The following is a 14,761-nucleotide window of genomic DNA, read 5'->3' on the forward strand; positions in this document are numbered from 1 at the left end:
TCCAAACATCCTAATAATTGGGCTTAAAAAATATATAAATAAATGTGAAAGAAGATGTAAACTTATAATGAGATTTTTGAGTTTTGATGTGTTGATTCAAACTTTTATTTTTTGGGGTCAAAAGATTCAAACTCTTTTTTCCCCATTTGTATTTTTCTCCCATGTATATGAACTTTTTTCTTCTTGATTTCGAAATTCAACTGATAAATAATACATGAAATCTCCATCATAAATTAAATTATTCTGTTTACTGATAACTTTTTAATATTTTTATTAGAATAAAAAAGAAACCTTAAAACCCATTAACCTTATCTAAAAATTAAATGAGTTTCCTTATTTGCCCATACAAAATACATCATTAAAAATGTTTCTTACCTTCCTACATTAACATTAAAAAGGAAAAAACTGATTATGCATTAACATCGAATACGGATAAAGGAAAAAATTGTAATAAATAGTCAATATGATACCTTATGAAAAAAAAATTACAAAACTCCTCCCCTAGTACCTTAGAAGGATACGAGGGAGCATGTGACTGCAAATCACATAACATATATCCGTAGTCAATATATTCCCAGATAGAAAGATTGATGGGTGAAAATAAAAAGAGCCAAAGGTCCAAAAGCCGTTGATGCTTTTTGTTTAATTCTGCGTGCAATTATATGAAGATTCCACTACTTTGCGTGCAATACATCTCTCAAATTATTAGACTTATCTTCATCTCCAAGCCACTCCTCTTTAGTCTTTATGCTCACCCTCCATTTGACCATATTATATACTTGTTGTTTGCTATGTGTTTTGTGTTGGTGTGGCTAATATGAGATTCACTAAAGAGCATGGGGTCGCATCCAAGTTTAATTTTTTGACCAGCACATCGAAGTTTGATGCAAATATGAATACCAGAAGCATAACCATGAATTCGACCTTTTTTTTTTTTTTTAAAGGAAACTTTACAAAAGACATAGTATTAAAAACATCGAATCCAACCTTTTAGACGTTAAATGAAGTATAAACAAGAAAGTGCATTTTATATTTTTTTTAATAGAAGCACATAAATAATGCAATAATCATCATTGAACGAGGGAAAGTGAGATAGATGGCTTGTTTATTTGGGACCATTTTTTACGTGGAAAGCAAGATGTAATCAAGCCAACAGCCATGTGAAAGGGGGAAAAAAAAAAATCTTTGTAGGTAGATGCAGGCCACCTTCATTATGGAGAGGATTAATTTATTCATTATATGTAGAATATCTCAAAATTAATTTTGACGTGTTTATTTCGTCACCTAACTACAGTACATCCTTTTTTTTTTTTTTAATGTTAGTACACTATATTCTAGCATGTATGAACACAATGCTCTTCGATCTTGATAAAACCACTCAAATAAGGAAGGAAACAAAAGACATGATTGCGTGTTAATTTTGATGATGATGATTATTATTATTATTATTATGGCTTACTATTATCGCGTGATGAATAATGATAAGAAAAAAAAGGTCCTTGTCCCCTGTCATCGTTGCTTGCACGACTTGTCTTTTTTAATCACTTCTCTCATTTATAAAAATGACGTTATATAGAAGCTGGCTTCATTGTGGATGTTAATAAATCAATTTTATGTACGTAATTACATATTATCTCTTTAATTTTCCAATATAATATAAGTTTGCACGCGGCATTGTTTCAAATGATTGAAGACTAATAACTCAACAGAATAATCACTCTTTACCAAATGCACACAACAAGTACCTCAATCACATCACATTTGAAAAGCCGACAAATTCTTTCCACCTCCACACGAAAACACTACCAAATCAATGTTACAATCAACTAACGGTAATAATGTTTAATTTCTAACTACCTGTGAGAAACTAGAAAGGAACCAAAAAAAAAGAGGGCAAAAAAGGAAAGAAGAGGATATATATGATCTATAAAACTATTACTGACTTTCTATAAAAGAATCACATCACTACCACTAATTACTAAAATATCCCCATCTTTCTTGGCTTTCTCATGTTATTAAATATGATAATTAAAGCGTAAGAATAATAATAAGGGGTTGAGCTATGGGATCTGGGAATGACAAGAATGAAGGAAGATGAGGCAATTATTTGGTTATGGTGGCGAAGCTGTCATCTTGCAAGCGAAGCATCTATGCCAACCAAAAAAAAAAGTTGTGTTGCTTTTGGTCGCCCTGCAAAATAAATAAATAAATAAATAAATAAAATCCATCCAAATGAATCTAATTCAGCAACATATATAATAAAAAAATAAAATAAAGCAAGATATTCCCACAAAATAATAATTAGCCTCATTGATTGACAATAGCCCCCCACCTTCCTTATCAATAGTAGCATTTCTTCATAACAGGAATATCTCTTTAAATCGTTAAATCCATTGTCAAAACTGGCCACCCAGATCCCACATGCACCTTATATATATATATATATATATATATATATATATATATATTTGCATCATGCGTGTGTGTGTATATAGTAGGTTTAAGTTGCTTTCTTTCTTTCTTTCTTTATCACTTAATTTGATGAGGTACTCAGCAAATTGCAGCACAACTAGCATTAAAATAAGCTCACATATCAAGTGGATTTTTCCTTAAATATCTGTATCATCATATTGACACAAATATTTTGCAATAAAATTCTAGTATGTATTTATGATTCAACATTACACCATTGACTGGTTTTGAAAGGTCTAAAATAGCATGCAGTTGTCTTGGAGTTTGTATGTGCAAAATAAGGTGAGAGATCAGGGGAAAGGAAAAAAGGGACTGATCTTTTAATGCACCAAAAGGCGTGTGAAGGCATGAAGTAGCTAACTAGTTGGCAACTGTGAAGGCATGAAGCAGCTAACTAGTTGGCAACTAAAGGGACTCTATTTGACCTTAAAAAAAAAAAAAAGATCAAGTGGATGAATGTATTCTTTCGTCAACCTTATCCTAGGTGGGGCCATGATGACGAACTGATGAGGTCCCAGAGTTTTAACATTTCAAAGGCACATCGCACCTTCATCATCAAATTTCTAGAGCCACCATTACCCCAAATGGCCCCCCTTTTGTGACTCTCGTGTGTCATCTTTTTGAATTTCTCCCCCCTGATTTTTTTAATCAGGTTCATGTTCTGGATTTCCAAAACCAGGTTCCTTCATACCAAGATGTTTCCTTCTACATTCAGATGCTCACAAGTAGGACTATGAGATTGTACGAATTCCTCGTGATATATGTGGCCGTGAAATTCAAAAAGACAAATTAACCAAAGAGAGTAGCAGAGAAGATACTCGTGGCAGCTTGATATACGTGGCTGTGAAATGGTATGGGGAATTAGTGATGTAATGTGAAAAGGAGTCATCAATGCCCTGTAGCCTGGTCACATGAAACTTCCCTGTGACCGGGAGGTCGCAAGATCGATCTCATTTATAATCTTAGGTTGTCCCTTTAGTTCATAAGATTGCTGTTAACTGGTACGATGATCACGGGGATCTATGACAAACAGAGAAGGAGGCTGAAGATAAGGTTGAGAAGGAGAGACAAAACACTGTGAGGTTTTGAAACCCTGAAGATCTGGCAAAGAGATCCTGACGACATATTTCTCATCTGATGCAACACTCTTTTGGACTTTTGTACTGCTTAAGACAAGGGGAATTTATTCACTGGCATGCCTTATTACATGTGGGATGATGAGGAAGATGGAGACCCATTACCAAATTTTGCTTATATATATATAAAACGTCCACTTAGTGCAAGCATGAAATGGACAGCATTTGACAGTTTTTGCTTTATTAGATACCATTGAGCAATAAGCACAACCTTTGCACACCATGGTTCCAAAAACTTTCCCATCATTTGATTTCATGATGAACTCATGGAAAATTGAATATATATATATATATTAATATATATATAGTGGCAGGAAAAACGCTTTCCCTTTTGCTTCTTATACTCTACTTTTCTCCTATACACTTTCCATTCCTTATTTCTGTTTTGCATGATCATTAGCTCATTTGATATTATTATTCATTCCCGAAAATTTCATTTGTTTCTCCTATTTATGATATGCAAAAAGTAAAATTTTTTTCCCCGGAACAAATGTAGGAATGGAGGATCAAGTTACTGACCTTATATGGCTTCCTCTTGCAAAATGAATCCTCTGTTTACCTTGATCTCTTCCTACTTGTGATCAAGACCTTGAAATCTCAAAAACAAAAACTAAACATGTAATGACATAGACAAGAAAGCCCACGAACAAGCCCTGCAGAACAACACAGAAAACCAGAAAACCTGAGAAATGAAAAAAAGATAGAGAATAATAGATTTAGTGTCTTTGATTTCAATGTATGTCCACTTACGTTGGACTTGGATACAGATTGAACTACCATCTCTGGTAAACGACCTTGTAATCCAGCATCATAAACAGGAGTACCATCAGGATAATAGAGACCGTAGTTTCTCTCGGAAGTAGGACCAGGCTTCATGTTTTCGTTGAAAAGTGCAAACACATAGATATCAATAGGAACCGAAGGTTTCGCTGGAGTCCCTTGTCTCATCTCCATCCTCTTCAACAAATTCCCGTTGTACAACATTGCATTTTCAAGTGAAGCCCCTACTTCATCAGGATCACCCTTAGAAGGCCAACCTGTCTCAGAAATCTTAACCTCAATGTCACTGTGACCCAATGCTTTGATGGCTGCGTACACAGCATCAATCTGAGCATAAAGCATGTTATCGTAGTGAAGATTCGTCTTTGGATCAACCATTCCTGCGTTTGGCTGAAACAATACGTAGTCTAATGAAATCTCATTGGGGCTTCCCTTGTACGCAAAAAATGGATATGTGTTAATCAGAAAAGGGGATTTCACTTGAGCATGAAAACTCAAAAGGGGCTGGATATATGGAATCAAATCTGCTCTAAAAGCTCCAGAGGAAGGAGGGTAAGAATTGGATAAAATATTGAAAGAATGAGCACTGGTGACAGCAACTTTTTGATCCAACCCAAGATTGACAAGGGCATGGTACACTGTTTGCATTGCGGGGGCGAGGTTTTGGTTTAGTTGTGTGTCGTTGTTGGTGAAAACCTCGTTTCCAACGACAATGGTGGTGATTTTGGTCTGTGAGAGGTATGGTTGCACATTTTGTTGAATCCAGGATTGTGCTTGTGATACGTCTTTCATGTTCTCCAGATCCCCGTTTCCTAGTCCAATGACGAATTCGACATCGGAATTGGAGAAGGCAACCAGAACGTTTGGATCGGCATCGTAGAGTTTGATTCTACTGACGTTGAGGGACTTTAAGAGACCAGCCACGCGAGAAGGAGATGGGAGATTGTTGGCTATTTGGCCGTAGTTTATTCCAAACTCTGAGCCTCGAATTTGCAGACAAATATCTGGAAAAACAGAGTACAAAGCAGATTCAGAATAATGAGAAACGTCTTACAGCAGTTTCAATAAGGATTTCATAATAAACAATTACTAAAAAACTGCAACCAGTGGAAATCTAAATTAACTGTGAGAACAGAGTGAGACACGTCATAAGATAGATGTAAGTTAGTCTTCGAAATGTCTAATGAAGTGAGTTACTTTCAAATGAAGCTAATGAAGATTGAGAATGAAGATTGAGGGGAAAACTATGCATAAATGAAGATGACATGTAGATTATTTGGCATAGAATTGGATTTCCATAACAAAGAAGAAGATGAAGATCGTTCTAGGAAGCAATTCACAAAATGAGAAAGAGAAATTCAAAGCGAATTGCTGAGAAAACACATTGCAGCTGGAAGTTGTATCAGAGAGAAAATATGAAGTGCATGGAATTTAGGAGGAAAATCTTGATGGAGGAATGGGAGGAAGTAGATAACGAACCAGGAAGGGTGAGAAGCAGGAATATGGCAATGATGGAGGAGGAAGAAGCAGAGAACATGGATGTGATGTTGGCCATGGCTTTCAAAATGAGAAGAGGAGAAGAGCAACCAAAATTTTCCAGAAAACGCGTGTCTTCATGGAATATATAGAAAAATAGGAGGAGGAACAGAGCAGAGAGTGAGACGAGAAGCTCTGTTTTTTCTGTAGTGGAAACTGGTTTCCTCTGTTTTACTAGTGAAATCGTGCAGGCTCAAGCTCTTTTATTTTATTCATTTAATATTTAGAGTGATATATATTTATGGTGATTATTTGTTGGAGAATTAATTTATAGAATTATAGGCGGTGGGGGATCAATAATTAATAATGAATAATATCATAACGAGAGAAAAAATCGGAGGATTTTCTCAAGCAGCATACGCGTTTCAGATCAAACTCGTCCTCTTCCTCAGTATAGGCCTGCTCAAATTACCGACATGGCATGTTCTTAAATTACTATATTGTCCCTCCCACACTTAATTGGTTCGTGCTAAGAATAACAAATACTAATAAATAAAAATGTGAACGCGTCAAAATTTTTAATGTGTAATCAATTGTAATCTTCAGAAATATATATATTATTTTTAATGTGTAATAATTGTGGACAAATTTTAATTTTTTGTTGACACGCCTCTTTGATATTTTTGAATCCAAAACTGTCTACCTCTACCAATTGGGAAATTTTAAGAAACAAATGCAATTTATCTTTTTTTAATTTAGGGCATAAAAAGTAAAAATGCTTATTAAAGAAAACAAAGTAAATAATTTAGACCTCGGGATATCATTATTTAAATTTATACTCAGATGAAAAATATTTATTTTTAAAATTAAAATAAAATTTTATTAGTATTATTTATTTCTATGTATATAGCCTTTCTGAACATAAAAAAAGGAAGGCCGCACAATTTTTATGAAAATAAATAGGAAAATCTTAAAAACATAGCTCTAAAATTTCAAAATTTCAAATCAAGAATCACTACAAAAATATATTATCATTTACTTTTTAGATGTTGTTATTAGGATTTTTTTAAAATTCTTTAAAACATTTTTCCTGAAAAAGTATGCGTAAATTTTTTTTTTTAAAAAAAATAATTCGAAGCCTTGGCACAGCGAGCTGCCGCGATCCTACTAAAAGCCTGAAAAAGAGATTTGTTTTTGTGAAAATAATTAGTTTGGGAAAATCCCTATAAAAAGGCTAAATTTTTAATATTTAGGTAATCACAAATAATTGGATCGTGATCAAATATATAATAAGAGAGAATTAACAAAAGAAAAAAAGAAAGAAGGCGGTATTAATAATAAGAAAAGGAATGTAAGCAAAGCAGCCACACGGCCTGCCCATTAAACATTAAAAAAAAAAAAAGAATCAGAGAACGGCAGCCGCTCTGGAGGATCATCTCCTCTTATTATTTTTATTATTTATTTCAAAAAAGGGCCCCTTTTTTTTTTTTTCTAATACAGCTATATGTTATGATCTCACAATCCCTATTTATCAAGATTATCTCTGGTATGTATTTATTTTTGGGAGCGTGCTCCTCTAATTTTATCTCATATGGCGTGATTCTACATTTTCTGACCAATTCTAGCATTTAATTTATGTATCAATCCATTTGACGCAAATAATAATTAAACAACATGAAATAAAATAAAATTATAATTAACGTGCGAGTTTTCTCTCTCATGTATTCTGTCCGTGAATCACAGGTGATAATACTATATGATACTGACCCACCATATGATAATGTAAACCATTATCTCATTCTTTTAGTTTAATAATAACGTTTTATTGCCACATTTTACTGATAACAATAATTAACAATAATATATTTAGGACCACACTTTTTTATTTAATATTAAAAAAATTGATTTTCACACAAAAACATCGCCTTCTTCATATTCCGAATTTAATTCAATTAATAACATGAGAAATTGATGAGCCGTTCAAGCATCATTCGTAATCCACAAGTGGGAATCCAACTTTTTTATTTTATTCTTTTTTTGGAAAAGAAGACAGCAAATCAATATGATCAACAGTTATAATTCTAATTCCTTTTGATTATAATAGTGATTATATCATAATGACCATATCGATTGACTCAGGCGTTAGGTTCAAGCAATCCCTCTGCAGTTAAGAGCGTCAACATCAAACCAGATAGATACACATAATAACAAAAAGTGGTCGTAAAACACATAAGAGAAAGTTAATTTAGAGGTAATAAGGTCAATAATTTGATTCCTTTTAAACACTTTAACACAAGCACATAGAGATGGCTTGGGAAACTAAATAAAAATATTTCACGAATATATTTTTCTCAATACAAAAGAAGTCAGAGTTTGGAATTGTCACGTAAGGAGAAAATGCAACCTGTGTTCAAATTAGGCGAGTCGTGTAAGGCTGAAGATAGAATTTGATTCCAATACCTGGAATTCAAAAGCAATAAAATTATTATTAATCTCATTTCATTTGACCCCATGGCAACACCGGAGCCGTCACGTTTCAACTACATCCAATGGGCTCCTTATAGGCGAAATATTTTCAATATTTGATCCACGACCAATGCTATGATCACTAAATGAGGCGACTTGTTTGCACATGTTTGAAGAAGCGAATAAACATTTGAATTGGCTGGCTTGTAACGTTGATATATAATATTCCTCCGATCTTAAATACTCCTCCAGTCCTTAATATAAGACCCATTTAACTAATTTGATTAGATTAAGGAAGTTAGGTAAGTTAGTTAATTATAAGAAATGTGACACGTTTTTTTCTAAAATACCATAATCATCTTTCTTAATACCTCATCTTCCTCTTCTACTTGATTATCGTTGAGGGAGTATCTATAGGGGTAATTTAGAGAAAATTGATAAATATGAGAAATAGGTCTTATATTTAGGATCAAAACCAACTCAACAATTAGGTTCTATATTAAGGACAGAAGGAGTATAAGACTTTTTTTGTATTTAAGACTGGAGGAGTATTAAAAGTGATGTTAGTTAATCTTAATAAACCCATTGTGAAAAGAGGAAATCTTTTGTATGAGGGCCAAGCTAATGGGCACATGAATGTATTGGTGTGTAGGGTTTTCTAAAACTTTTGGATTTATAGTGAGTGGGGCTTATACACAAATGTCCAAAGGGGAGAGAGGAAACGGGAAAAAGTGGATATTGCTTAGGAACCAAAAGAAAGGGAGGGACCAAATTTGTATGGTTGCACCGTCCACCGGAGGCGTGTGCGCTTCACAAACAAAGACGCATCATTTCTCTCAAAATCCACCTTTTGATTTGGCACGTAGTAATCATGGATGAAAAGATAGATCCGCGCCCACGCTGTGCAAAAATCCTTAGGCGGTGTTTGGTCGGAGCGTTATTGGGGAGGGCTGGTGTCTCTATTGTACTGCATGATGTGAGGCCTTCCTCCATTCCTTGCCGCCATGCTTTATCACTAATTATTAATTTAATTACACCTTGGTTAGCTCCCACCAACCTTTGTTGTTACCTACCTCACCAAACATTATCCCAAAACCGAATTGACCCTAACACATTGGTATACTCCTCTTTTCATCATGTTTCTGTTAATTATAGAAATTTATAGTACTAAACATACAGTAAAATTGGTCTATTGATTGTACAAATGTCTTGATGCGCTTTGAATCTTTATGTGGGATCCATTTTGGAGAATGTAGCATTGTCATTTGTACTTCCCTAAACGCAATGTTTTTAATGTAAAACTCATTTAACTAATTTAATTATATTAATAAAGTTAAGTAAATTAGTTAATTATAAAAAATATTATATATTTTTTTTACAACATCATAATGATTTTCCTTAATATCTTTTCCTTTTTTTCTATTTGATTATGGTTAACGCATTACAAATATAAGTAATTTAAAAAATAATAATAAATATGAGAAATAGATTTTATATTTAGAACCAAAATCAATTTAACAATTATGTTTTAAAAGGAGGAGTATGTTTTCTTCTCATTTGAGGTCGCACAATCAATCTCTATTTCCTGGCATGCCTTCTGATTAGAAACCCTGCCTATTCTCCGTATTCAGGCCCAATCAATGTCAACAACATTCTCAATATAACATTGAGAGTAAAATATCAACATTGGATCATATATCAATTTGACCGCGGTCTAGCTTTTCTATATTCCCAAGGAAGGTAATTTCTATCAGCACCTAATTTACAAGAGCATATTTCGACTTCACGTTTCTGTTTTCCGGCTGAACAATACCGTATCAATAACGACTCCCGATGAACAGATTTCGAAACCCATTTATTGGGACGCGATACTAGCTCAAACTGGGTCAGGCTTGTTCGAAATTTTCTAACATCTAAAACTAAAAGTGACATTCGTTCAATATCGGTCATTCAGAAAGCAACACCATCTCAATGAAATAATGCCTAGCGAAAAAGCTTACCATATTAAAATCACAATGGTTCCTAGCACCAACAGAGGCATAATCCATCAAATCCTAAATTACTGGCAACCCCATAACGTTCATTTTAAACAACTTGATAACAACCATTGAATGTGCACGGAACAAAACAACGACAGGAAAATAGGAAAGAACAAGTTCAGTTGGCCTCAAGGTCTCCTTAAAATCCTGACTTTGCTCCTGACAGCTCCATTTTACTGGTCTCAGTAGAGATCAGTTTCCTTGTGAGTGTGAATTACACAATCTGAAGTTGGGTAGGAGACACAGGTTAGAACATACCCATCCTTCATTTGATTGTCATCAAGGAATGAGCCATCCGACTGATCCACAGAACCAGATACTATCTTCCCAGCACAGGTAGAGCATGCTCCAGCTCGGCATGAATAAGGGAGCTCAATTCCAGCATTTTCTGCAGCATCTAGGATGTAGGAATCATCAGGGGCCTCAAACTCATTCTCTTGTCCTTCAGGACCAATCAACTTAATCTTGTAGGCAGCCATGGTAGTTGTCCTAAACAAGAGTGATGACTTCAAGCCAAGTGTTTTGGGAACACACCTCACAAATTCAACTGAGGATGGGCACTTAACTACGGCACTGGTGAGTTGGTTTTGGCATGAAACTCGGAACTCACAATTTGGGGAAAACTTCACACTTGACAAGGTTGACATGATTACTCTGACAAGGTCAACAAAAAGGCATCAGGAGAGGATGTCATATACAATGGAAAAGAGCCAATAATAAAAAGTGAGAGTTGGATTCAGAAAACTGCGTATAAGACTAAAATTGCTGGACAAATACACTCATTCTTAACACCTTGATTAGAATGTAAAGTATGTTAAAGATTGCGAAGAATAGCATTTCAAGTAACACAAAACTGCTGATTTAATACATCACAAGCCATGGCACATTTCAGAAACATCAAATAACTCATTCATGGGATACCGTGCTATTCATTTACACCATAGAGCCCGGCATGGTCCATGCAGACAGAGATTAAACAAACAAGAGAAACTATCACTGTTCTCTGAACTGAGTCCTTCGTAACTGAATTCCTTAAGACTGCATTTCCCTTTCTTAAAGAACATTCGGCAAAGGACTCAAGCTACCACCGATCTCATCACCTCCTTGACCAGGTCTAACTAGGTGAAGCTTTTAATCCACTGTATTGAAGTCTAACCTTAGCTGAAATGAAAGGTATTCTGGGAAACAAATTGCCCACAACCTAATAAGATTTGAATGAGAAAAGGAGAGGTATCTATTTCAACATTGCTCGTAGCCTAAAGCTGGATAAGTAATGGAGTTCAGTCCAAATAACTTGCCTGCACAATCATAGTTCAGAAATTTATGCCTTTAAAATTTACGAATAATGGAACCGTTTCCATCCCTTGTTCAGTTAAGAACGGTGGTTTATGAAGCACTATGGAGAGAAGCAAACTAATAGCTCTGCTCTTCACAAGAGGCTCCACTTTTATTCATTTCTATAACAGCCTCGCAATATGGTCTTGCTCTATCCTCACAAATGACTATGTAGCAAGGAAGGAACCGCATAAGCTTAAAATTGAAAAAAGTAAACATGTAAGCATATGCAATTATAATACATCCAATGTACTTTCCCATGATCAAATTACGAACAGGGCCAGTAACTATGGCTGTTGCACTGCATTTCAAGAGAGAATAAATAGAGTTAAAGTCAGCACAGAATACAAGTATCTTTCATCTTATGAAAAATCTCCCACATCACTAAACTTCTCCTTCGGTCGTGGCAGTTTTCAAAAGGCACCGCATGATGGATAGATTGGACAAGAGACTCAAACAATTGTTATGCAAACATAGAAACATTGCCATCGACATCACTGTATGAGCTCCCATTTGGTAATGATTGTCTGTCCCCATCCTCTTGTTTTAGAGTGAAATATCAGAAATAACTAATATTTATGACAAAAATAACTTAAAAGCACCGTGGAATTGGTTATAAATGAGTAAGAAACAGTGATTTGGTCATCATAAGGAGAAATATCTTCAGTAACGCTGTTACTTATCCACACCACGATGACATGTTATGGAGGATGTATATCATATAACTATCGAACTCGATGAGCATGGCTGAACAAAGCTCAAAAAGGACTCAGATGATTCCAATAGAAAAACTTTTTAACACTTCCCCTGATCAGCCCCCCCCCAACCCCAAAAAAAAAAAAAAGACAGACACGAACACCAGCTCCGCCGTCTTACTACTCGTTAGTAGCCATCACATAAATGACTCCGGGGAATAATTTTTTATTAGATGCGGATTACTAGTTACAACTAAGCCATGACATTATTTTCGGAGCGAAAGGGGGGACCATTAGAGAGGACTTAATCTGTCGGACAAATGAAACTGATCAATAAACAAAACAACCACCAAGCAATAAAGTTCCAATCACGCTGAACAAATCACTCAGCACACATAAATATCGAGAACATGCAGCAAACTTTAGAAATCCAGAGATTAAAATCATAATCATAATTTATAGACAGGGAGCAATCTTCACTGCATGAAAATAAAGCATCGGGAAAGAAGAAAAAAGGAGGAGGGAAGAGGAAATCTAGAGCCGAAAACAGGATCTAGGAGTTCTAGTTGGTGATAAAAGCAAACGGCGCACAGCTGACTAAGCCAGGTAAAAAGCAAGAATACAAGCAACTAGAGAAATATATAAAATTCCATGATAATGGCAGAGAAGGACAGAGAATGAAAAGGCTTACAGAGAAAGTGTTGGTGACGGAGGAGCGGAGGCAAGAGCGGAGAGAACGATGAGGAATCACGACAAGAGTACAGTGTATGAAGCGAGGAACCCTTGTTTATTTATCGATAGAGAGAGGGTTGGGTTGGTAGACGTAGTCAAACATCGAAAAGGATCCGAATGAGGATCCATTTTCATCCAACGCAAGATCCACCAAATCGCCCATCGTTTTCTTCTCTCCCCTTTTGTCCCTCTCACTCATTCATCTCCCGGCCATAATTTCTCTTCCTTACCTGTCTTTCTTTTCTTTTTCTTTTCGTTTTTTTAAGGAACTAATGCCATAAAATTATTTTAAAATTATGATTTAATTTTTATCTAAACACTCATTATATTATAAAGAAATAATTTTGCAATATATGGAAAAAAAAAAGTTAAGGTACATTTAACACTTCAAATTATTTTCTCAGTACATCTAGTATTCTAGAATATTTTGCGATATATCTAACATCCCGAGATATTTTTTAAGTGCATTTAGCACGCTGAAGTATTTTTTTGCCTAGGTATTAGATACACTAAAAAATATTTTTAGATGCTTGACTTATTAAAAAAATGCTTTGAGGTAATGCATGTACTAAAAAATACTTCACGTGAACACACTTAAAAAAATATTTAAAATGTTAGATGTGTTTGAAAAAATATTTGAAGGTATGCCTTGACCCCAAAAAAAAATATTCTGTTTCGTAAAAGATAAAATTACTTATTTTAATTCTTTTTTCTTCACTTCAAGTCCGCTACATACCCACACCTCACACGCATGCACCCACTCCAAGGGGGTGTTTGGATAGAAACCAAACCATGGTTTCAGAAGTGCTTTTACGGATTACGAAGTAAATATGTGGAGGAGGTTACCTCGTTTTGCGGAAAAGTGATTCTGAAACCTAGGTTTTGGTTTTGCCAAACACCCCCTTGGAACCCATGACCTCTTCTTAAGAAGAGGTGTGATGTGCCGTATAATTAAGAGATTTTTTTTATCATAATTTAAATTAACCCAGACTATAAAATATGTAAAAGCATATTATTTTAACACTTAAAACTATATACTCATCTTAGATCGTTTCACCTCATCTTAGATTTTAATTTATATAGAGTAGGAATCACGACTATGAAATATTAAAGGGTATATATAGAATCATACTACTTTAGGTCGTAATTATAAGAACTAGTTAATTAATTTAAAAAAATTAAAGAAAAAAGTTAAATTAGTTATTTTTAATAAATATGTGTTGTTTTTCCTAAAATATCTTTGCTAATTAAGTGTGTTGGTTAGAATTATAATTGTTAAAAGGACTACTTTGGAAAAAAAATGTATAAATATAAAAGACAAAATGGATCAGAGTATTATATTTAGAATCAAAATAAAAGTCAAACAAGATCTTATATTAAGGACCGGAGGTAGTATTATTCATAATATAAACTGCTCACTTTGTCTAAGATTTTATATAAAGTAAGGAAAATATAGTCATTGAAAATCATTTAAAATAAAAGGGAAAGCAATACTGTATAAAATAGAAAAAAGATTAGGTCTAGCTTCTATTTTCAATTTTTTGCATTCATTAACTACTTTGTGTCAATGGCTTGTCATTGTAAATAATAAATTTAAATTCACACACACGCCCACACGCATGTGTTGTCA

The 14,761-nt window shown here is 34.4% G+C and overlaps 2 protein-coding genes across 5 annotated transcripts; both read right to left on the reverse strand.

Annotated features, from left to right (window-relative positions):
* Nucleotides 1–1,920: 1,920 nt before the first annotated feature.
* LOC114730277 (glucan endo-1,3-beta-glucosidase 14) lies at nt 1,921–6,020 on the reverse strand. Of its 3 annotated transcripts, none has more exons than XM_028917333.1 (4): nt 5,868–6,020; nt 4,359–5,392; nt 4,128–4,261; nt 1,921–2,148 (listed from the first exon to the last, which is right to left on the reverse strand). In XM_028917333.1, exons 1-3 carry the CDS (start codon nt 5,941–5,943, stop codon nt 4,190–4,192), a joined length of 1,182 nt encoding a protein of 393 aa, XP_028773166.1. In that variant the 5' UTR covers nt 5,944–6,020; the 3' UTR covers nt 1,921–2,148; nt 4,128–4,189. The 3 variants fall into 3 exon arrangements, with proteins under 3 accessions (XP_028773166.1, XP_028773161.1, XP_028773172.1); XM_028917328.1 differs by having other exon boundaries at nt 1,921–2,190; XM_028917339.1 differs by lacking the exon at nt 1,921–2,148 and adding an exon at nt 2,873–3,635.
* A 4,259-nt stretch (nt 6,021–10,279) lies between these two features.
* On the reverse strand, nt 10,280–13,247 carry LOC114730260 (ferredoxin, root R-B2-like). Of its 2 annotated transcripts, none has more exons than XM_028917308.1 (2): nt 13,091–13,247; nt 10,280–11,023 (listed from the first exon to the last, which is right to left on the reverse strand). In XM_028917308.1, exon 2 carries the CDS (start codon nt 11,014–11,016, stop codon nt 10,552–10,554), a length of 465 nt encoding a protein of 154 aa, XP_028773141.1. In that variant the 5' UTR covers nt 11,017–11,023; nt 13,091–13,247; the 3' UTR covers nt 10,280–10,551. The 2 variants fall into 2 exon arrangements, with proteins under 2 accessions (XP_028773141.1, XP_028773149.1); XM_028917316.1 differs by lacking the exon at nt 13,091–13,247 and adding an exon at nt 11,291–11,487.
* Nucleotides 13,248–14,761: the final 1,514 nt, after the last annotated feature.

The sequence above is a fragment of the Neltuma alba genome, unplaced genomic scaffold (genome assembly GCF_004799145.2).
Source record: "Neltuma alba isolate B1F8T4 unplaced genomic scaffold, ASM479914v2 tig00002501_pilon, whole genome shotgun sequence".
NCBI lineage: Eukaryota > Viridiplantae > Streptophyta > Magnoliopsida > Fabales > Fabaceae > Neltuma > Neltuma alba.

Excerpts from the sequence above, each read along its gene's own strand:
- LOC114730277 (XM_028917333.1), bottom strand. The coding sequence starts at position 5,943 with ATGGCCAACATCACATCCATGTTCTCTGCTTCTTCCTCCTCCATCATT. Across the intron at positions 5,393-5,867 it reads CCTGCTTCTCACCCTTCCTG|ATATTTGTCTGCAAATTCGA; the intron begins GTTCGTTATCTA and ends CTGTTTTTCCAG. Across the intron at positions 4,262-4,358 it reads AATCTGTATCCAAGTCCAAC|GGCTTGTTCGTGGGCTTTCT; the intron begins GTAAGTGGACAT and ends GTTGTTCTGCAG.
- LOC114730260 (XM_028917308.1), bottom strand. The coding sequence starts at position 11,016 with ATGTCAACCTTGTCAAGTGTGAAGTTTTCCCCAAATTGTGAGTTCCGA.